At 40.3% G+C, this 22,654-nt stretch overlaps 1 protein-coding gene across 2 annotated transcripts; it reads right to left on the bottom strand.

Moving 5' to 3' along the window:
• Window positions 1-790: 790 nt before the first annotated feature.
• Window positions 791-20,366, bottom strand: rela (v-rel avian reticuloendotheliosis viral oncogene homolog A). 2 transcript variants are annotated; one of them, XM_034164212.1, is made up of 11 exons: window positions 20,222-20,366; window positions 15,115-15,150; window positions 12,336-12,472; window positions 11,822-11,967; window positions 10,500-10,591; window positions 8,889-9,023; window positions 8,024-8,128; window positions 5,669-5,884; window positions 5,479-5,559; window positions 5,137-5,229; window positions 791-4,087 (listed from the first exon to the last, which is right to left on the bottom strand). In XM_034164212.1, exons 1-11 carry the CDS (start codon window positions 20,226-20,228, stop codon window positions 3,261-3,263), a joined length of 1,875 nt encoding a protein of 624 aa, XP_034020103.1. In that variant the 5' UTR covers window positions 20,229-20,366; the 3' UTR covers window positions 791-3,260. The 2 variants fall into 2 exon arrangements, with proteins under 2 accessions (XP_034020103.1, XP_034020104.1); XM_034164213.1 differs by having other exon boundaries at window positions 791-4,084; window positions 20,222-20,364.
• Window positions 20,367-22,654: the final 2,288 nt, after the last annotated feature.

The following is a 22,654-nucleotide window of genomic DNA, read 5'->3' on the forward strand; positions in this document are numbered from 1 at the left end:
AAAAAAAAAAAAAGGGGGGGGGGGGGGGCGCTAAAACGTGGCTGATTATATATTTGTTGGCATTTTTAAAAAGTCTTTTGTGCAAAGTGCCCTTATGCTTGAATCTTATTCTTTTGGCTGGGGTTAGGGGTTGCCACAGATAAGAATTTTCAAAATAAAACTAGCCTGTGTGATCCGTGGAAAATCCATCAACTCTTTAAGTATCAATGAAATTGTGATAGCAACCTGCTTAGTAATGTGTGTTCGCAGTCCAGTAACGCTTAGCTAAACATGGCTATCTCGCCAAATCTACCCATTTGTATCAAGTCTTTGACATTAGCTCCTTATGTTTGTTGCATATGCTGAATCATCAGCAGTTTGTTGTAACATCATGAAGTGCATGAATGTTTTTCATGAATTAACTATGCAAAATGAGGTCGGAGTTCAGTTCGAGCTCTATTGAATGTCTGTGTGATCCCTTTTTGGTCACTTGTGGAAAAACATTTCTTATGCATGATGCCTGCCATTAAAAAAAAAGTGAACTTATCCTTTGAGATAAAGTGGTTAAAGACCAAACAAGTTCTTCCTTACAGCAAAAAGCACTAATTTCTTATTTTTTTAATTCTGCTTGCACTATTCTGACTTGTTTCGCTAACACTGACCTGACTGCTCATGAGCTAAAGAAATTAATTTAATTTATCCACACATGTTCAGAAGATGTATCATCATCACAGATATGGTTTGTTGCCAAATAAAAGTGGTCCTTTTCACATACATTGTGGTTTTAGTTCCGTGATTTTTATTTTTTTTTAACAGTATAAATCACTCATTACACCAAGAAATGGAAGCAAGAATAATCTGCTAATTCCAGTATAAAACAGTTTTAAGATGGTTTCAACAGGACAGCTTTAACTATGGAGTAATGGGGAGGGATTTTTAAAAAAAAGTGTAGGTAACTTCAACTGTTATTTGTGATGTTACTGCAGAAATCTGACTTGCAACCAGAAGTATAATGCTATAAAGGGTAAAAGAAAAAAAAGTGATACAGAGCTGATACAGTTCTGCAAATGTGATTCAAAACAAAAAAAAAATCCTTGTACACTTTTCTGCTATAAGCAAGTACTTCTTGATCCAGAGTTGTGTTGACCTTCATATTCCTCTTAAAGGTATAGTCCCTTCTGATTACACTGTTTACCCCCCAAAAAAAGCTGGCTACATTTACTTAATTGTGAAATCTATATATTACAAGTACTGCTAATTATTGCCGTTATTTATTTTGGAGGACTCCACAAGTCTTCAAGCTGCATTTGTTGGAAATTTGGAATTCATGACTTAGAGGGAAAAAATAAAAGCATCACAAAGCTACGATTTAAAAAAAAAGTCTCCCCACTGACTTGTTTCGGCAAGCAAAGTAAAAATATTCTACCACAAAACATTAGTACCGGCAACTAAAGGCGACATGATGCACGCACTCTGCTGTGCATGAGAGTAAAACTCATCTCAAACTCGGAACTGTGCAGCTTCGTGCGCAAGCTTTGAAATGTTCAAAATCTCCATCATGCATTATGTGAACTTCAAGTGAACATTGCGCAAACAATTCCAAAACACTGTGAGTGCGATTGCGTCAGCGCACCGCATCACAGCACAGTTCTGAACGACTATAACGAGATGTTAAATCTATTATAAATGTACTTTTGCAGTTGCTCACAAGAACGAATGAACATGCAACTGTTTTACCAAGCCATTACAATATAAACATGACATTACTTTTTTAGATGGTTCCAAATGCTTTCTCCATCTCATTCAGCGCTTGCGTGAGAAAGAGGGGGGGAAAAAATAAAAGCTGCTGCTGGAGCAGTCCTGTGATTCCAGAAGCGATTAGAGGCGTTTTCATCAGCCAACTCTGAGAAAAATTGATTAATCTCCTACGAAATAATTATATATGCAGCGTCCAGCGCACAAGGTGCCATCCAGTGGAACAAAGCACGGTGTCCAGCTGGGAACACAAGTGGAGACTGTCACGATGATGTGCGTGCAAGTGCGCGGATCAAAGTCGTGCAAGTGTCAGGGCACCTCAACACAGTAGACCTGTGTGAGTCTAGTTTCACCCATTCAGCAGATAACCAGCAAAACCAGTGGGAAAATTTATGATTTTTATCCAGAGTCCTCAACAGGATCTCTGGTAGCTGATATTTGTCAGCTGTGGATATTTGTTTTTGCAAGTTTTTCATTTTTTTCCCCTATTTGAGGGTCTGTTGCGTTTCTTTGGCTAACATTAGCGTATGGAACATACGGTGCATTCTAACTGCACTCTCCGGTGGCAATTCCCTAATAATCATTGGCAACAAACTGGAATGCTAACTGGCCATCTGCCCTCTTTCACCAGGCCTCCGATTTTGTTTTGTAGCTCTATTATACTCCGAAAGAGCAACACAACAAAGGATTTCTTGGGAGACATTAGATTTGCAGTGTTGCATGGAAGCTAGCGCATGTAACTCAAGTGTGGTGTCATTCCCAGTTGTAATTTATTACTTCCAAGGAACGCAGCAGTAGTTCCATTTGTCAGTTGGCATGTTGGTCAATTTTGACACGTGGGTCAAAATTGAAACTGTTCCCTGAAAAGGCGAATTCTGATCTAATTGCCAAAATCGGATTGGGAATCCTTTATTTGAATATTATGAAACAAAATAATCATCTTGCCGAAAAAAAAAAAATCAAAAGGGACTACAGCTTTAAGACAAAACTGTTTTTTTTTGTTTGTTTTTTTGCTTTTTTTTTTCATCTGTAGACAACATGGTTTAACCTTCGGAAGACATTTGAAATATTCCACGATGTTTCAAAACATAAACATGTACATTTAATAAAAACAAGCCTGCAAAGACATTTCTATAGGTGGGATTATTAATTTAGTATGTTCAACACTGGTTGGAGCTACAAAAGAGAAGATAACTGGAAACTGTTTAATAAATGCAACTTTTTTTTTTTTTTTAAGAAGGAAAAATTGAGAATTTTTCATTGTTGTGGCGACAAAGCAGTGAAGCAAGTTCATGTGGTACGGTGGACACAGACAGCGAATGTGCATGTTTAAAAAGAGTACAAAGTCTGAAAACGTCCTGTGGTTTAGCATTCGATAGACATGCCTTAAAGCCTGGGGGGGGGGGGGGGGGGGGGTGTTCAGGAATTTTGCTACATTCCGTCGATTTTTGCTTTCAGGTTCAGCAAAGGACGAGTGGTCTGATTAAATAGTACGTCAGTTTAAAATGGTAACGTGTTGACAACATTTAAGTCGGGTGTCCCAACACAAAAAAATCAGAAGGGCTTCTGGGGTTGAGGGTAGAAATTAGACGATCCTCATCATCCGACATCAACTCGTCAAACTCATCCAGTGCTACGGGTCGGTGAGTGTTGAGGAGGGTCGGCGTCGCGTCAATCAAGCTCTCGTTTTGGAGCAGGTTGGCGATGCTGTTGGGATAACTCATCCAGGTGCTTCCCGGGTTGCCAGCTGATTGCAAAGCACTCTGAGACGCCGCCCCATTCTGGGCAGCGGTGGAGGCGCCGGGATGAGCGGCCTGCTGGCACGAAGTGCTACTGCCCTCACCCAGAAGGTGCTCAAAGTCGTTCATATCCAGGCTGTCGAGTTGAGGCGGTTCCTCGGAAAAGCTGGGAAATGATGGTATATCGTCCACCAGCGAGGCGTCCACCCGGAACTGAGAACTTGGGATGGCGAAGGAGCTGCTGGACTGGGAAGCGGATGCGCTTCCCTGAGATGATGCCACCTCCTGGGCGATGGTGGAGGAGAAGTTGGGGAAGAATTCGTAAAGGTCTGTCAGGTTGACAGTTGAGTAGTCCTGGTTGGCGGTCGTGGTGGTGGAGGACAAAGCGGACGAGGAGGTCTTTCCTTGGCTCGCTGTGTAGCTGGATGATGGGGTTGGTTTTGGTTGGGAGGTCTCCATCACCTTCCACGTTTGGCTCACAGATGGACTGGACATGGATGGAGATGCCTCCACTTTGGGCTGGACTGAGAACAGGTGGCCTGGTTGGATATATGGGAAGGTGGTGTGGGGTTTCACTCCACCACCACTAGGGTTCACCACTGGATTCACAACTGCTGGAGACACAATATGAAGTCATGTACTGATAATGTTTATTATTTTAGCCAAAGATTAACATACAAAAATAATAAAAATCATCTCAGTATCATATTGAGCATATCTACTACTTTTTCAATTCCAAAAAGGCCAAATTTCAGCTCACTTTTACATGAATTAAAAAAAAAATACATTTAACAGGATCAAAGCCAATCTATATTGTTCTGATTATGACTGCATTTTTTTTTCTTGGAAATACTTAAAAAAAAAAAAATAATTAAAAGTCATCTCACATTCAGGGTCTCAATTTTTACATTTGCAACAGTAGATGGCGCCAAATACCCTTGAAATTAATTTTTCCCTTCTAAGGAGTGAAGTGAGATGCCCCTCTAACTTTTTACAGGAGGAGATGGATGGCTTTTAAATGTTCGGTGGCGAGTGTGTATTACAGTCAGTATTGTATGTTTTTGTTTAACTCGTGAAAACGTTGCAACGAAGCACTCAACAGCAGAATGACAGCAACTTATCGGTCAAAACAAACCATATAAACATGGGGGCTGCACAACTGAGGAGACCTTTTAGGTCATGTTACAATGCTGCACAGTCAAACAACTCTCAAGCAGTCAAGAAATAGTGTAAGATAGTGTGTAATGTTGGAAGACTGACACACTACAAAGGTTCGTCTTACAGATGCTCACAGTCAGAACAGCTTACAGAGATCTGGAAAATGGGCACTTCCAAGAGAGGCTGACAGTCAACATTGCCAGTACATCATTTGGAAGGGGGGGGGGGGGTTACCCATAAAATGTGCTTTAATTAGAATCATTTCCAAATAAAAGTATTTATTGGGGGAAAAAAATAACAGGACTTCAGAAATTCTTCTCCCAAAAATACTTTCCTTGCCTGACCATCAAAATCATTCCATTCAGTCCAAATGGAATCAAAACGAATTACTGGGACAAAACGCGGGCCTAAAGCAATACTGCTACATGCGCTAAAGTGGGTGGGTGTTAACAAAAAACAAACAGAAAAATGAACACAGCAAATGCAACAATTCAAACAGACTCACCAGCTTGCGCTGTCATTCCTGTCGGCTTGGCTATGCCTGTTCGCCGCGCAGGGTTTATGAGCCTTCTGTCTTGTGGAATGGTCATCGAAATTCCTGAAGGCAGTTATTTGGTGGTTAAAGTTTTCCAGGACATTTATCCCAAACATTACTGCATCCATGTGGTGCGTTTAACCACCGATGGGCTAACTGTATTTACAGCTAATGGTGAACATAAACCACATGAACTTGACTGCACAAGACAAACGACTGCCTGTTAGCGTTTAGCATCACATCAGAATATTTAGCGTCACTACTGCGTTATTTCTTCACTGCAGGAACACAAACAAGACGTCGCTGACGTACCACTAGGCAGCACAGTCCCCAGCTTCAGGCTTTGGAACATGTCTCCTGTGCGTTTTCTCTTCTCACTCAGCCTGTATTCATCTGCGAGGGAACATTTTTTGTTGCATTTTGAAAAACAAACATTCCCAGGAAGTCTGTTGCCAGTAAGATGTGAAATTAGATGCTTGAGGATACGCGAGACAACCAGTACCTGGGTCAGCGGGGAAGTACTGGAAGTCCATCGACTCACTGACCTCGCGGTCCGAGGGCCGGCGGAGCTGCATCTTCACTCTGACGGGTTCCGTGAGATTCGTGTCTCGGTAAGGCGGCGTGCGGAAAACGATAGCCACCTGCCGGTGGACGTCCGCCTGGGAGAACGTGCCCTTTCCCTCCCAGGAATCCTGGAAGAAACGCACCTCGATGTCCTCTGTGGGAGACGGATTTAATTTAATTCCTTAATCAGCCATAATATGTCAAACGTTATTGAACAAATGGTCTCAATTACTGAACGACTGTGCAAGAAGGAGACGAGTGAGGGAAGCCACCAAGACGGCCACGGTAACTACAGAGGGAGATATAGGCTTCTGTGGCTGTAAATGGAGAAACTGGGCAGAGTGCAACTTTTGTCTGTTGTATCACCAGTTACACAGAGAAGGATTTTCTTAAAAACAGATGTGTGAAATTTCAGCTACAGGCCTAGACTTGATCTGTTTTCTATTATTAAAGTTGTCTCTTCCACTCTCATGAAGCTATGGTCCAGTCTCCAATCACAGCAGCCAAACAACTCCTCCAGAAGCAACACTGTTGTCTTGGTAGCTTCCCTCACTTGATTTCTTTTTACACTTTTTTTTTTTTTAACTACTCCAGACAGATTTATCATGTAGTACTAAACCAGGTCATATACAGTGATTGGGAAATATTCATACTTTCATCTCCTCGTGTCGAAAGCAAACTGGCTGTGAAAGTGCCTGTATCATGTGCACATTTTATGTCTAGTTTCTATTTCACTCATATGAAAGCATTTTATTTCTCACACACACACTTTGGGAGTCACTAATTGCACAAAATTAGCTAATTTGTATTTCTGAACACATTTTAAATTCAGAGGTGCAAGAGTGTGTACATGCACGCTGACTGGCCTCCCTCCATGGGAACTCAGATTTCATGTCTTGTCGATCCTTTCGTACCTTCACAAGCAGCGGGTTTTATTCCGTGTCCCCAAGGTATAGCGAGCCTCCTTACTGCGATCTGTTTCTGCAGAACGACCCGCCCTCTAAGGTTACACACTCAAAGCAGGTCAAGATTATATCAGGTTACTGTAAGTTAAACCTACATGAAAGTCAAACTGGGCCACGTTATACACCGACATGGACACTGTTAGGACCCTGGAACTTGACTCTCTCTGAGGTGTTTTCAGGATGGATACTGTTCAGTTTCACTGGGTGTAGTCTAGATACTTTTAGATACAGGTAAATCCTGTTAACTCGCGCAAGTTAGGGTCTACAAAATCTGGGACTTAGCAAAGATAACCAAATGTATTATAATAATTTTCAACCACTTTAAGTGTGATTTCATCCTGGATGGTGATGATTTCTTCATCTGTTGTGGGTCAGTGTGGACAATTCAAAGTTTTCCATTTAACGGATGTGGATGTGACTTTCCTCTTTGGATCCTTCCCGCAACTGGACACGATGGCTACTTGTGCACTTGAAAAATTGCTGCCCTTTTCAAAGTACGGCCGAAATTTTGCCGACAGAACAGAACAGTTACTGAAATAATGTTTGTGTCGGCAATGTAAAATGTCCTTGCACCGTTTGTCCAGTAGATGGAGCTCTGACTCCATTCAACTGAGAGCTGCTTACACCCCTGCTTAAATGTGTTCATCACTGGCCCCCGTAGTTCGCCTTCACACTGCACTGATCGGCTGACAAAAGCATACAAGTTTATAAGGATCTATATCCTTATCCTGAACCTATATCTAAGTTGCAACAACAAGAGGTTTTTTAAGGATATGCATTTGCTAATTTCACAAAGGTTTAATTCTTTATTGCATTTTTTGAACTTGAAAATTCTTCTCTGTTATAAAGTTAATCAATAAGAGGACAAAGCTTCAGCTTTTAGCTCATGCCTTTTTTGTTAAGAGTCCAAAAAAGAACATTTTATTCATAAAAAAAAAAAAAAAAAAAAATAGTAATATCGGCTGATTTATCGGCTATCCGCAAATCAGCCGATTTATCGATTATCTGCATTTTTTCATCCAAATATCGTTATCGGCCTCAAAAAAATCCAGATTGGTCGGGCTCTAATATATATATATATATAGTAAGTCCCTTCGGCTGCTCCCTTGTTTGCACTCGGGGTCGCTACAGCAAATCCAAGGTGGATCTGCATGTTGAATTGGCATAGGTTTTACGCCGGATGCCCTTCCTGACGCAACTCCACATTACATGGAGAAATGTGGCAGGGGTGGGATTTGAACCCGGAACCTTCTGCACTGAAACCAAGCACATTAACCACTTGGCCACCACCCTATATATATATATATATAAAATTTTGGCTATTGCACCTTTTTGTACTTTGTCACACAGCAGAAAAATCTCATCGCCTCCTTTGCAGCTCCCAGAATTCCGGTTGACTCGACAGATCTTCAACTCAGCAGTGTTTGGGGCTCCTGGAACAGAAGTAAAAAAAACAGGGTTTTATCAACAGCAAAGCAAGTAGGCTGGGGGCGTGGCATCGTGATGATGGCTTCAGATTGTCCGTCAGCAATCTCTAATAGATGATGAAATACTCCAACTGCCCAACCATAGTGGGCAATTTTCAGAAACTGACTGCGCAAAAAGGAGACAAATGAGAGAAGCCACCAAGACACCCTTGTAAGCACTTGAGGAGTTGGAGACTTCAGTGATAGTCAATGGAGAAACTGTGCATCGTGTCTGTCTGGTGCATCACCAGTAATATAGCTTAATGGTGGAGTCTCACAGAGAAGAATTTTATAAAAAAAAAAAAAAAAAAAAAAAAGCAAATCACAAGAAATTTCATTTTGCTTGCTAGAATGCATATGCAAGACTGGAGCCTATATTGGATAATTTTTCTTGTGATAAAATATTTTACTGTGCCCCTCCACCACAGAAATCCGGGTCTGAAACAGACAAACTCTTTTAGAGTTATCATGAGTGTCTTGATGGCTTCCCTCACTAGTCGACTACCTGTTTTTGAGAATTACCTCCTCCAGACAGATTTGCATACAATATCAAACTGCATTTCTTAAAGAATGAGGAAAATTAAGTCCAAGACATCGTCAGTGACTTGGACCTGAAAAACGCAGCTATGGCACCAACATCCAAGTAGTAGTGAAAACCCGCATGTATACACACACACACACACACACACACACACACACCGTGTACTTGTGTGTTTTGTCAACTCACTGTTGTCAAAGATGGGTTTGGACACGATGGGTTCTAGACTGAACAGTTCCCCTGTGGGCAGAGTGATGGAGGCCTGGAAGCAGAGCCGCACTGAATTCAGGTCAAACTCCTCCTCCCACACCTTTTCATCAGGAACTGCAGGAAAGACACAGAATGCAACAGGTGCGGCACACAGTCAGCAAACAGCAGTCAGGCAAACGTTCAGCCGTACACCCACCACGTCCGGTCAGGCTCATGTCAAACCTGATTACACACTCTAACCTCCAGATTTTTTGCAGAAAAAGAAAATGATGAAAACTCTCAAGTCGACAACAAAATGGGAGAAGATGTCACGTCCAACAAATCTTCGATGGGCATTCCCAGCTCACATGAGCATTTATGCACATTCCGTTTCCACGCACAATTTAAGAGACATTTCAAGATTTGCATCGAGAAGATTCTTGCGGAACTTGCCGCCAGGATCCTCGTGGAATATGATACTTTCTGAAGTAAACGCAGACAACTTGTTCATCTTGTATGAACTGGCTCCGAGCATTATTACCTGTGAAACAGCAGTAGTTATAATTAATCATCGGAATTTGGGTGGTTACATCTTTAACACCTGTAAGAACTTTGTCAGTTGGCTTTCAAGCAGCACACAGTTTGAAGCCATTTGACTTCTAGGTTATGTCAATTCTTAGTCAAGTTTGGAATGTTTTAAACAGATTACCAAGCACAAGATGTTCTGGTTTCATGGTCTACAGGTCAGTGAGTGCTTCCAGACATGACCAATAAAAAGTTTGGTGTTTTTTTTGCAGACTACATGCAGCACCAGAGAATTAGTCACGAAGAGCAAAAAGCATATACAAGTCAAATTGGCCTGGAAAGTCACATTTATTTTTGAAACTGTGCTTCTGCTTCCTGCAACAAGCAGCAAACATTTAAGTGATGCATTATTTATTGTAGGACAAATACTGTGTTAGTGAGCAAGAAGCTAACAGGCTAATTAATGTTGCTGTATATGGGACACAGAACACAAATTGTTTCACATCACCACTGAACGGTTGAAAACGTCAATGTGGAGCTAAATGTGTGCTCACTAAATTAACTATTAAAAACTATTGCACATTGTACAGTTAGCCTTACCTTAGTCTAGCAGTCCTCCTCTGTTTCAGTTTTGGATATCCCACAAAGCGCAAACAAGTCAAGTGCTGAGGTGCATGAAAGTTATTCCCTCTATGTATATTCACAAGTGTGGTCTTTCAGTTTAAGAGTACTTTTTATTAATTTTGCTCGTTCTAAGACTTAGCACATCGTCCTCATTCAGATTATCTTATTTTGCAGTTGTTAGCATGCAGCGTAATGGTGCATTACTGCTACCTTCTGCTCATTCAGATTAGTAGCCAGGAGCAGTTTGTCACACATGTAGATGGCGCCATCTTTTGACAGTATGCAGTATATTTTTGCCATAAGATGCTTTGAATTACAAGTCCTAGGGCCAGCCGAACAAGTAACAAAAAACGCAACATATTCTGGAAAATATGGTACAGATCAGTAACTATAGCTTTCATCCTTGCAGTCGTAAGTGTAAGATTTTTTTTTAACTCGCACACCAACAACAAATTCACTTACTGTTGAAGGGGTTATTATTGGTCATCAGTCGACACTGAATAGCCTCATTTACATCCCTCTTCTTCACACACTGTATGCCCAAGTTCTGAAAACTGAAAGCAAACACAGCAGAGAAACAAAAACCAAAAGTGAGCAACTATAAACTCAGTTTCTCGAGATTAAACAAGTGGCATTGTTCAAATAGTTCATGTCACTTCAGACCTTTAATAGTGCAAAAATAAAATAAAATAAATTAAAGCCAAAGACAAACTGTCAATTTGGTAGCTATTGCCAAACTCTTTTTTAAACAATTAATTATTAGAGTAAAACTGTGCCTTAATAGCTATAAAATGATTTGGTACTCAAGCAATAAAAAGAATAACTAAAGAAAAATTTTAAATTAAAGTGAGCAGCTGAATTCACGTTTAAAACTAATTTAACAATGAAATTCTAAATAAGAAAACCAATTCCATTTGTAGATTTTTGTGTCATTAGCTTTAGTCCAGGGACAATCTGTCCTTTAATAAAAGCTTTTACAAATAAATACTGTAATTGCTGTAAATAATCACCTTTTTATTTTCCAAGCACACATCAGGTGATAAATCAATTAATTATTTTCAAGGTCAACCTGCTCCTACGTACAGACAATGTAGCAGACAAGCGAAGAAGAAATGAATTGTGCTTACTCACATTTTACTGTAATAGTGACAGTGAAGGCAGCACACCGTGTTCATTTAGATTTCAACACAGCTACTGAAACAAGTGAACGAACATGGTCCTTGTTGCCAAAAACAATATTTTATATAGTTTGTCACAACTCCACTCAATCCCCTTTTTTTTGGTGCATGGTGCATTTTTTTCCCCCCTTCAAGCTATCATTTTTAACCGCTATATTTACTCTGAAAACAGAGGATTTGTTTTCCTCCTTACAAAAGCAGCAAATTTTCCAGATTCAACATTAAGGAACAGGAATCGGTTCGCTCATATGTGGAACCCTTTTCATCACTGTCAGAACTTAAACAGTTAGACAACATCACTGTCAATGAGTGACTTAAGGTGAGTGATGCAACACGATTTCTCCAGGCAATTGAATCGATGCACACTGAATGAACTGATACACTCGCATCACGCACATTTGTATCTAGATACTGATTCGTATTGATTAATCTCCACGCCTTTATATATATATATATATATATATATATATATATATAAAAATCAGCTCAGTTACAGATTATTTTAAATAATAATTTAGTAATTTTGTAAAACAAAAAAGTTTTAAGACAGCACAGAGTTGATTTACAACATAAAAAAGAGGGGAAACTCACTTAATGTTGGCCTACCTGTGTATTCGTCGCTCCTGAAGGTCGGCCTCGTAGTAACCGTGTTTACAGTCCTTCCCAACTAGTTCGTGGGGGTGGGGCTTGTACGGCGGGCTCTTGGTCACCAGTGAAATGCGAACACGTAAGGGGCCACTGTAGTTGTGTACCTGCAGGAACAATATGTCATAGTATAGTGTGAGTTTTTGCAAGACGCATTTAGATCACCACCATCTGGACAGCATGAAAAATAATTACATTAATATCACTATCCCTACATGACATATTGCTTAAGTGTTTGTATGTTTTAACTTTATTTTTTAAATCAGAACTTGTTATTGAAGACGAAGCTCAGTGGGGTCAAATGTCAGACTGCCACAGCCCTGAGCGGCCACATGCCCACAAGAACTTTTATCTGTCTTCATGAGAGATTTGCTGCACTGCATATAGTTATCATTGTACTTTATCCAAATATGCATGACCTTAACTTCGCAAAAAGTGGCCTCAGCATAAAATAAATAAATAAACTAAAACAAACCTTGATGGCGGGGTGGGTCTTTGTGGTGTCGTTGCTTTTCTCTCCTGGGATGCTGCCAGCAGAACGTCCCTCACACTTGTATCGAAACCTCATCCCCCTCTGCTTTGGCTGCTCTATGATCTCTATGTAGGGGTTACCTGGTGGGAAAACGGGGGTACAAACAGACTTTAAAGACACGGGAGATCAAAGTCCTGCAGCCCGGCAGAGGACAAACAGAAATATCAACCAGACATGGTGCATTTTCACCGTTTGGGTCTGCTGGTTGGCTACGTTCTTTAACAGCTCAGCCATATTTGCACCTGTGTGGCTCCAAATTCTAAAATCCAGGGGGCGCTGTTGCTTTTAAGATCAGTCCGCCTTAAGAATACATCATGTTTCTCAGCCTCTGCAGCACTCCAGAGGGAGGGGTTTTGAATTAATTGGACATTTCCTGTTTGTCCAGTTTGCAGCTTGTGGGGTCCTCTATGTTGGTTTGTGTGTGTTTGTGTGCATGTGACCTGATTGTCCATTTGATCCGATAACCGTGCACGCAGAATTAAAAATATAAAATGACACCCTGACAGAGAATAGATATTACTGGACGTTATTATTGAAGTCGGATCGATAACGTTAGTCAAGGAGTGAGTGTACATCCGTCAGAGATCAAGTGTGCAGGCATGTACCCCTGTACGCCTGTTTGTGCATCTCTGCTTGTACGTACAACCGTGCAATACATGTTACGTGCAGCACTGGTTGCCTCACAGAAGGTCTGAAGATGCTCGACGTGTATGTTCATATCGCACACGCTGCAACGGGCCGGCATTTCTGTACAGTCCTGGGGAAATGTGCATTTATAGCCAGGACATTTAGAGTTCTGGGTCACATGACCAGACCTCATCCTAACAAGCCGATCACGTGTTTGCCTAAGTTAAATTCAGCCCTTTTAATTGCTTTTATGAGTGTGGGTTTCCAGGCTGAGTAATGAGTAACCGCTCTTAATTACAGTTAGACACAAGCCAACCAGAACAGCTGGCAAAACCACGACTCAGGTCTACAGACTCTACCTCAGGTCAAGGGAGGCGGAATGAGCGTGAGACCAATGTGCATGTTTTCAGGGCGAGAGGAAACCAGAGAGCCCAGTGGAAACCACAGGAAGAATTGGGCGCGCTGTGAAGCAACAGCGCCAACTACTGTTTCCCTCATGCAAGAGGAAACACCCACCATATTTATAACCAAGTCTATATTTGGGTGTCGTCCAGAATTTTTTTGGAAAAAAAAAAAAAAAAAAGAAGACAAAAACAGGATTTGCGTCAAGATTTTATAAAAACTGAGTCATTTGACTCAGTGACGCGGACTCAAAGTGAGTCAGGTGGTTGACTCATTAATGTGGGAACACCTCCACCAAACTAGCAGGGGGTCCAAAAACAGGAACGTCTCTACAAGTTGAATACTTAGGCCACATACAGACTCACTTCTGATGGCAAAGTCCAGGAAGTAAGTGAAAGCTCAGACCTTCTTCGTGATTCTAAAAAATGGAAAACCCAGACGTGCTGATGCGCACACAAGCATTTATGTCACTCAAATTCACACAATATACCCTTTAATCAGTCAAGTTCTGCCCATTATCCAGGTCACGATGGTAGTAGAGCAAGCAGCTCATCTCACACTTCCCTATGCTCGGTCAAGTCCTGTAACTCCTCCTGGGAGATCCCATGGTGTTCCCAAGCAAGATGGGAAAAATAATCCCTCAGCCCCAACCAGTCCCAGCAGAAGACTGCCCCTCCCTGAGCCTGGTTCTGCTGGAGGTTTCTTCCTGTTAAAAGGGAGTTTTTCCTTCCCACTGTAGCCAAGTGCTTGCTCACAGGGGGTCGTTTTGACCGTTGGGGTTTTACATAATTATTGTATGGCCTTGCCTTACAATATAAAGCGCCTTGGGGCAACTGTTTGTTGTGATTTGGCGCTATATAAAAAAAATTGATTGATTGATTGATTGAGTGTGTCCTTGATCTGTCCCAGTTGGACACACCTGGAAGACCTCCATAGGTAAACAAATATGGGGCGTGCTCAAAGGATGCCTGAACCCTTTCAATGCAAAGAAGCAAGTGGCTCCACCCAAGTCCCTTGCGGCTATTCGAGTCTCTCACACACCCCGAGTGTATGTCCAGGTCTGCTTCCATGTTCTTTCAAACGTCATGGTCATAGGTGAGGACAGAAGCGGAAACGGACTGGCAAATCGAGAGCCTTGCCTACTGGCTCCACTCTTTCTTCACCATTACAGTGGTCCCAGGACATATCCATCTGTTGGATCTCTCGCCCCATCTTACCCCAACTCAGGAGCAAGACCCCAAGATACTTTTACTCCTCCACCTGAAATACCCTTCAGTTCATGGAAAACTCATCATTGTGATCACCACCTCCATTTTTTCCATTTTTTTGTTTCTCGTCATATTTTCTTTTGTAGCATTCTTGTTGTAGACGGCATCTTTTTTGGCAGAATAATCAGGGACATTTGTATTTTAGAAACTAATTTGATATTTGCCACAAACTGGGCTACATACTGCTACAGGTTTTGAATATGGGTACCAGAGCTTTTGCACCATGGCAAAAGATTGCACTCTACTGAATGGAACAGTGTTGCTGCAGAATTCTGGAAACACAAAAGCAGAGTGCGCAAATTGTGAAACACTGCCGACCCAATGCTGCTTCACCAAAACTTTTGAAATTTTACTTGCAAAATACTAGCAGTCAATAGTGCTTAATGAATCACAACATGGATCAGTTACTGGAAATTGTGTCCTACCTGGGTTGAGCGAGGCCGAGCCCCATCCAAACACTCCTGCAAGGGAGCACAAAAGAACAAACACACACCCGTTAGTCACATGTGCACAAGTACGGTGACACACAGCACACAAGATGACAAGAACCCAAAAACTGCTTCAGCACATTTTTGTGGTTGAGTAAGAGTCGTTTGGGCAAGAGCGATTTGTGCTGCGGTCGGGGTGGAAATGTACCAGACAGCACAGCCTGCAGAGGTCAAAGGACGCCGAGATACGAGGCAGCGCCTCCCAGTCAAAAATAACTGCCTGCCGGACTGAGAAAGAAGGCAAACTGCAGAGTAAAGCAAACAGCATCCAGCTGTAAAATCTGTCTCGAATAACGCTTTGTGAGGACCTTAAACTCTGTGTGTGTGTGAGAGAGAGAGAGAGAGAGAGAGAGAGAGAGAGAGAGAGAGAGAGAGATACTATGCAAAAGGACACAGCGTTCTGGTTACAAGTGCTTGGTTAATGAACTGTAGCAATTCAAAGAGAGAGAGAGAGAAAAAACGGGCAGTCAAGGCTCCACCCACAAGCTAACACAGATTTGTTGAGATCTTCAGGGCGGATGGTTTGCGAGTTGTAACAAGCCCACGTCCCTGATAAAACTGTCCATTTGTGGTTATTTTCCTATCACATCTGAGTGATTAATTGGCATCAGTTGCCGTGAGCAGCATCTTTGGCTGTAAAACTCAAAAACATCCCGAGATGTTTAATTTGCAGAAATGTACCATTGTGTTTGTATTTTAGCCTTTGTTTACAGTTTTATTGTTCTCAGGACGACCAGAGGATTAACAGACACAGGTGAGGTCCAGTAAACCTCCTATTTTGGGTCTTTTATGTTCTTCTCTGCTTCCAAGTAGGCGATCGTGGGGAAAAACACCTGTTATCCTCAAGCAACACATTTTCTTCACTTGCTTTGAAATCGCCAAGATACACCTTGGATGCACCGGGCAGTTGTGAGATAAATGGGGACTCGGCTGAGACAGTCCATAGGAGACTGCCTAGTTTGCTAAGCTGGTTGGCTCAAAGTGGCACAGCACAAGCTCGGTGGCAACGTGCCACCAAGCGTCCAGTTTTCACACAATATATATATTTAGATAAATAAATCAAAGAACCCAAGATATCAAGAAGAGTTCGTCTGCCTGATGCGCCATGGCAGACATTGTTATGTCAATTAAGTAGCCATGAACCAACTGAATGCTAATAAGGTGTTATCGGCATCAAGATAGCATATTTTTCCACATTTGGGGTACCAGTGAACAGGCTACTGCATGCAACTATTATGTGGTGGACACAGCGGGTGTCAGTCATGAGACGTGCGATTAGTAATTCATTCTGCTCGTGGCACTGCATCAACTTCACAGTTGCAAAATAGTGAACATGCCGACAAGCCCTCGTGAAACATGGTGCTGTGACATTCCAACAAGTGTACCAAATGTCCTTTCCCATTTATTTGGACATAACCACTTCAACGTCAGAATCCGAGTTAAGATTACACAAACTGGTATGTACCCAGACCAAACTCTTAATGTTAACAATACATACAACACAAACAATTGTTGTAGTACTGTAGTCCATCTTTGAAATCATGACAAAAATCACAAAAAAAGCAATTTAATCTACATCTGTTGGCACAACAAACACGTTTACTGTGAAGTCATAGCAATACTGTGGTGCATGAAAGTCTGCAAAATAACAGGGCTTGGACCACATTAGATGAAGCCCAACGTTATCTAAGCTTTTCCGAAAAGGACAACAAAGCCTGTGCGGAAAACCGTAGATCTACACAGGATTTCAACACCAATGCAGTCATTTTCCATGTGGCTAGATGCAAAGTTTTGTGTTACAATGAAGACGTTTTTCTACCAACACACTGTCGAGAAAAAAAAAAAAGAATTGAACAATTTCACGATTCCCAGAGCTTCGGATGTTGCAACGAGGCTATAAACCTGTCTCAGCTGCAGAGAAATCTCCCAAATTATGTGATCTTAAATGCTTTTGGAGAGGATTTCCACTATTTTTTTGTGAAATGCATGAAAAGTTTGTAAATTTGGAGCTCTACTTTCGGACCACAGCCTTGCACACTTCCGGGAGTCTTGCACTGTGGCATAATTCCGATATGGGCTCGTTTCCAAATAGTTCAGATTTGCAAACTGTGCAAAACAGAAACATATTAAAATTGGACACTGAGCTAACTGCTGTCCACCTGCATTATGGGAAATAGCAAAAACCAGAATGGATTCAGCGAGTCACAAGTGAGCAAGTGGGTTTGCAAATTGTCTGTTGTTAACGCCTCAAAAATGCCTGCATGTTCCACTCTGAAATCTTGAATTCTGATAAATGTAAATAAGGACCAGCAAACCTCACATAAGCCATATTACTAACTTTTAACACAATTCCCAGTTGTTCTTTTATATTTATACACCAGTGCATTGCCTGTGGGGATCCATGGGCTCTATATTGGGTGGGGCTTATAAAATAGGTAGCTGACATTTTTCAAGGGTGGTAATAAATTGTGCAAAGTTTCTAAAATGAGTTGGAATGGCATGAGTCCAGAGGGTTTTTTAGAATCTTAGACCTTAGACAGTTTTTAAAGGAAGAATTCAGCCCTTTTTTCTGTTAATTACTCAATATTTTTTATATTAATTTACTGTCTTAATGTATTTACAAATTGTTTAGGTTATTGTTATCATATACACACACACTACTGTTATTATCATTATTATTATTATTTAAAAAAAAACTTGTGCCAATTCAACATGCAGATCCACCTCGGATTTGCTGTGGCGACCCCAAGTGCAAACAAGGGAGCAGCCGAAGGGACTTACTATTTTATTTCTATTGTGTCACTTGATTTATAAATGGACCACAATGGAAATATGTGTTTGCACTTCTTGTATCATCCATGTATTTTTTATGTATTTACAATTATATTATTTACTTTAATTGAACTTACTAAATAAAAGGATGCACTCACCCTTTTAACAGAAAGATGATTTACCCTTCCCTGCTGCAATGGCTAGTCCAGAATGTAATTAGCAACATTAGCTAATGTCCATGGTTTCTCCAAAAATATTAATCCTACCAGTGTTCTGTTTTGGCAGCGTGCATCCTTGACCTAAAATACATAATCATACCAAACGTCAAATGTCTGTCCTCAGTTTGTCCGTGATCAAAGTTATACACACGCACTCACGGGTTCTTGTCTTTTCCACATTCTGCGCAAGCAGGTGCTTCTATTTTTAAGATACAAACAGAGATGTGACGGAAAACATCAAACACAATACACATTTCACTCATGGTACCAGTGTCACTGGTCAAATAGTCCCCCCTAAAAATGGGTCCCCCCTGCCTTCACTGCGCATGCGTCATTTCTAAGCGTCAGCAGCTATTCAACGATTATCACCTTATTTCTGCTTAAAACCACACTCCATTCATCATCTATCTCAGTGACAGATCTCTGAAGCTTTCGTGCAACAATCATTTCCACATAAAATCAGCAATTAACATAATAAAAGACAGGGAACTGATCAGAGCGCGACACCAACGCAACTGAGACTGACTCTCTACCAATCAAAGGAAGTAATGATATTATTAACCCTCAGATGACAAAGTAAAATCTCTTAAAAAATTCTAAAGTCAGGTTTAATCAGAAATGAGGTAATAATCTGTTAATCGGTGCTAACGCTCCGACATGACACATATACAGTGAAGGTAGGGGGACCAATCAGACTGCAACGCCAGTTTCGTGCATGTGCAGACAAGTAGGTAGGCTCTGACACCGACAACATGACCCATAACTCAGTCAGGGTAACAGCAACATGACTAAACCAATTGACAACAATTTTTGTTTGAAAACCCCAAAACCCCAAACTCCCATGGTGCATTGCAGCACAACATCATCCACTGTTTACTGGCTAGCTAAAATTGCTAATTCCTAGTGCTGTCAACTTTCCGTTTTAGCAGTGTTCATCTTTGACCCAAAATACATAGACATATCAAAACGGTGACTGTCAGCTCTCCCCGGTGTCTCCTAAAATGATGCGCGCACACACACACACACGAATAGTATAATATAGATATATTATTAGTTTAAGGGTGATTCTTAGACTACCGGCGCTTATTATGTCCTTTGATCATATTGTATGAAAAACAGAAAAAAGGGGAAATTTCACACTTTTATAGTTATCTTTACAATGAAAGTGTGTTAAGAAATTTGTTCTAGTAGTCTATGATGACTTTTTCACCTTTTTTCAGCATCATTATATGCAAATATTGCCGTTTTGTGCTTGTCCCACACCCAGACTTTTGATCTTCAATGATAAAAATGAATGGTAAAGAAACGTTTTTTCTAATGTTTTAAAATATCTCTGAATAAAATATCAGTAAAATAATCAAAACATAATTGGGGTATTCAATGTCATACAACTGTTGTGATTTTTTTAAACAAAATGTAGTTGTCCCACACTATTGCCGTAATTTCCACCACAACAGTAATGTCCCTTTAAACAGTTTGTATGAAAGATTGTTTAGGTAGTTTCTATGGAGATAAACAGTGACATCAGAGCACATGTATATAGCGCCAAATCACAACAGTTGCCCCAAGGCGCTTTATACTGTAAGGCAATGGTGTGGTGGAAATTACATTTACAAGGCCAATAGTGCCCGTAGTTACAGAATCACCCTTAAATAGGAATGTTGGCACAATCTGGGTTGACTCGAGGAGTTACATGTAAATTAGAGCTTTTGTTTGCATGCCACTTATAAATCCTTATTGATAGTCGCAGGGTGCCGGTGGCACACGAAGGCCACGAGAGATTTTAGCCGCGTGTTTTAAGTTCTGTCGTGTTTCTGACTCAGTGCTAAAACCCCAAAAAGTTCTGCTAACACTGCGCCATGTGAAAGCGATTCCACACTGATCTGAATGTAGTTTGTCGCGTTTAGCGCAAAACTCAAGCGGCGGGGGGGGAGGAGGCGTCGGGGGGGGGGGGGGGATTTCCCCCAGTGCGCAAAAACAGCTCCCAGACCAGTTTCACCTCCAGATTGGAAGCGGACTAAACCGGTCTGACAAAGCAAAGCATCAACACTCACCGTCCATGCTGCGTTCCGAGGCCAAGCCGACGTCAGGTTGCGCCGCTTTTTCTTTGTTTTATCAACAAACTGTGGGGGGGGGAAAAAAAAAAAAAAAAAAAAAGGACGCGACAAAACGCGAAAGCAACAACTTCTGGTGACAGCGCCGTCCGCTCGCCTTCTTCGCTACGCCCACATCGGCGACGCAAAGTGCGTCAAGTTGGACGACACGGTATCACTTCCGGTGACGCTGCTATTTAAGGATATATATTTATATATATTATATATATATATATATATATATATATATATATATATAAACCTTTTTTAATCTTTATGAACACCCCTAGTTGATAATTTGATTTTTCTCTATTTGTGTGTGTGTTTTTTTTTATTGTTATTTTACCATTTTTACTTCTTTGTTTTGAAATAGCCTGTTCTGGCACTATGTCAAACTGGAGAACTAACTGTTTTTTTTTTCTCGCCATATTTGTTGTAAATGTTTATTTGCAGAAAAAAAAAAATATAAAACCTTTTAGTTTTTGTTTTTGTTTTGTTTTTTTGTTTTTTACTATTTTTGTATTTCTGTCTATTTTTTTTTTTATCTTTGGACAACTAGTAAATTTCTATTCGTGCATGATGTGTACACATAAATGAATTATAAATTCTGAATTTCTGTGTAAATGTTTTAAAAAATAAAGAAAAGCTGCTGATTTTATAATACTAGCTACTGGTATGATAAAAAATATAATAAATATATAAAAATATATCATAAACATAATAAAGTCTTAAATACAAATGTTAATAACAAAAATACACATCATAATTATGTAATAATATAAAATATTGTAAATATAATTCTCGTACTCATGGTCAAGAAGAGAGGAAGGGCAATGTCAATCTGACACCCCCCCACACCCCACCCCAAAAGTCAATCTGATCTTTGAGCCCACTGACCATGACATTTGCCAAAAGAAACACTTTAAGGAAATTCTGGGATGGATTGCAATCCACATATCAATTTTAGTCTAAATTGGTCAAAGGACAGACAAATGTTGCTCAAATTATAATATGATTTAAAAATCAATGTCGACTCGATCAAACATGATCAGAAAGCAGAGAAGCCACACCCACATTCCAAATGATCAGGCATGGAGTGAAAATTATTTGGGTTAATATCAGCATAGAAATTTTACAGCAAAAAATGTATGAGTGGGTTAGTCCATCCCAGTTAGCTTGTGTAAACAACAACTCAAAAACAATAGAAGCTATCAGCTTCTCCTCTTCCAGTTTTAAAGAGCATATAACAAGGACAAACTGATTTAAATATAGTGAATATTAACCTGCAGAGAAGCTACAAAAAACAACTTTGTTTTGCTGATAATATCTCATATCCCCTTCTGGAAGTGGTGGCAGCCTTCACTTGGGCCGAAATCTGTTCATGTGTTGCAAAAAAAATAAACTGTACATATATTACAAATACAAGATTAAAAACACAAATGCATTAACATTTACTTTGTTTTATTATTATTATTATTATACTACATACTGATGCACAATGTAGTTGATTGATTGTATTTTGACAGACACATTTTATTTGGTTTCCCATTTAGAATTAACAAATCAATGGTATATTTCTACCTTGTAATTTTTAAGTTGCCGAATGTACTTAACAACATTAGCCTATTTGCCTGAACAAATAGTAAAAATTTGAATGTGAACTTGAGATATCACAACTGCTGTCATGTTCTCGGCAAACTGTAGTTTTATTTTGAAGTAAGACCTTTTGTTGTGGCTTTTGTTGTGTGTCTGGTGTTTACCTTGACGCGGCTGAGTTTTCTTTTGCTACCGCCCACTGGAAAGTTTGCGGAAATACCCAAATGACGCACTTAATGGGAACAGAAAAACGAGTTGTGAGTGGGAGAGGCAACAACATAACTTGTGCCTCGAGTCATAGCCTGAAACAGTATTTTAAGCCAGAAGAGGTCTTTTATTATCTTTTTCTTCTCAGGGCTCTTCTTTTGGAAACTGTCCGCTTCATGTAAAAAAATAAAATAAATAAAATATCCACTCGTTAAAGGGGTGATCATGTGCAAAATCAGTTTTTGTCTATTTTACATTTGAGTATTGTTGGACTTTAATGATGAACATCCTCAAAGTCCTACAAGTTTTTAACTTTGCATGTAAAAGATACCTTACTCTGTGCAAAAACGTGGTCTGAAACAGCTCGATTTTGATTTCGGTGACATATGTCACAGGTGTTGTAATCTCATTTCCACTTCTGTAAGACACGTCCATTGAGGAGATTTGCTCAATGTGCCACGCTATGGGAAGGAAACAGAATAAATGCAGAAGGGCGTGGCCACCAGTAGTTCTTTACAATTTAAAGCAACAGGTACAAAGCAAAAAAAAAAAATAATAATAATAATAATTATCCGATATGAGCTACATGCA

Source organism: Thalassophryne amazonica, chromosome 23 (genome assembly GCF_902500255.1).
Source record: "Thalassophryne amazonica chromosome 23, fThaAma1.1, whole genome shotgun sequence".
Taxonomy (NCBI): Eukaryota; Metazoa; Chordata; class Actinopteri; order Batrachoidiformes; family Batrachoididae; genus Thalassophryne; species Thalassophryne amazonica.